This window comes from Vigna radiata, chromosome 5, assembly GCF_000741045.1.
Source record: "Vigna radiata var. radiata cultivar VC1973A chromosome 5, Vradiata_ver6, whole genome shotgun sequence".
Classification (NCBI taxonomy): domain Eukaryota; kingdom Viridiplantae; phylum Streptophyta; class Magnoliopsida; order Fabales; family Fabaceae; genus Vigna; species Vigna radiata.
The window spans coordinates 7255723-7257418 of NC_028355.1; the positions used below are offsets into that span (position 1 = coordinate 7255723).

At 34.6% G+C, this 1696-nt stretch overlaps 1 protein-coding gene across 1 annotated transcript; it reads right to left on the bottom strand.

The window, feature by feature from the left end:
- Positions 1-283: 283 nt before the first annotated feature.
- LOC106761136 (60S ribosomal protein L27a-3-like) lies at positions 284-1035 on the bottom strand. The gene has a single exon (XM_014644651.2). The coding sequence runs from the start codon at positions 922-924 to the stop codon at positions 481-483; it is 444 nt and encodes a 147-aa protein (XP_014500137.1). The 5' UTR covers positions 925-1035; the 3' UTR covers positions 284-480.
- Between the last annotated feature and the right edge of the window lie 661 nt (positions 1036-1696).

Here is a 1696-nt window from a genome sequence, read left to right on the forward strand (position 1 = left end):
AATGCATTTCTCTCCTTCATATTTCTAAAATTTCTAATATCCTAAACAGCAGCAGCACTCTTCAAACTGCAACACATGAATTCCATCACATCACATTCATGTGTTCAACCCAGGTTAAAGTTTCCAATGGTTTTTATAGTTCTATTTGCCATTCCTCCCACAAAAACTCTCTTATCTAAACACTCAAATCAAATATCCCTTTTATCTTAACAAAGGAGGACCAATATTTGAGAAGCTCCCATTAGGAAAGCATAGTTCTTTTATCGAAAGTAGACTTGATGGATTTATTTGGATAGATAGATGATATACGCGTTAGACATGTTCGACAAATTCCAAAATTCGATTCCATCCCAATTTCACAATAGACCAAATTAAAACAGAGCATAATGATTTAAAGCCTAAGCATCAATGACAGTACATAAAAAACAAAACGTATCGATAAAAAAAGAAAACAAAAAACCCTAAGCGGTACCGTTAAAATCAAGCGGTGAGAACAACAGCGCCTCCAGCCTCCTTAATTTTCTTCTCGGCGATCTTGGAGACGAGCTTGGCCTTGACGACAAGGGGTTGGTTCTCCGGCAGAACGCCCTTCCCCAAAAGCTTGAAGTAGCCGAACTGCGTGACGTCGACGAGAGGCGCTTTGTTTTCCTTGGAGGCTTGGTCCTTAACTTGCTGAGGGACAAGGGACCATAGCTTGTCGATGTTAAGGATGGGGCAGTGGAACTTGTTGCGGAGCTTGTGGAAGTACCGCATTCCGACCTTCCCGAAGTAACCTGGATGGTACTTGTCGAAGAGGATCCGGTGGTGGTGCATGCCACCGGCGTTACCTCGCCCTCCGGGGTGCTTCCGGTGCTTCCCGATGCGCCCATGACCGGCGCTCACGTGACCCCTCTTCTTCCTGTTCTTCTTGAAACGCGTCGTCATCTTCTCTTCTCTTCTCACACACCACCACTCACCTCCTGCGTTGAGCCCTTGCAGCACCAGAACAACCGAATTAGGGTTTTCTAATTTATATCTCAAGCTTCATCTTCTTCGGTTACTGTTTTGACCCTCACAGCCCAGGCCCAATAACGAAAAGGCCTCTTTTTGTTCCTAAACAGCCTTGGAGTTTCAGTTTTTATATCGCTCTGCTATTTAGACCCTCGCATTATTTTTTCTATTCTCATCCCAATTTGTTCCTTCTATAAATATAAAATAATAAAATATTAAATATCGGTGATAATTTTTATGACATATATATTTTTTTTTCAATATTATTATTTTAGTATCTATTTTTAAGTTAAATAATTATTCAAAATGAAATAAAAAATTATTTCTCACTTTTACCTTCAGTAATTAGTTTTTCAATCGAATAATTACTTATAATAAAAACAATTAACTCGATAAAAAAAGTAGTTATAATATAATTATAAAAATTAAATATATTTATAATTATATTTCTATAAAAAATATTTTATATTTTATTAATTTTTTTATTTTAATAATTAAAAGTAATTCTTTTAATTTAATAAAAAAATATAAGAAATTAAAAATAGACACAGATACATAATACATTTTTATTAGTAATAAATAAATAAAACATTAGTACAAATATATGTTGGGATTTTGAAATTTTGTACCGACAAGACTCAATATTTATAATAGAAAATTATTTTGCCATTAAATAAATTATAATATTTTAGTTTGTTTATTCTTA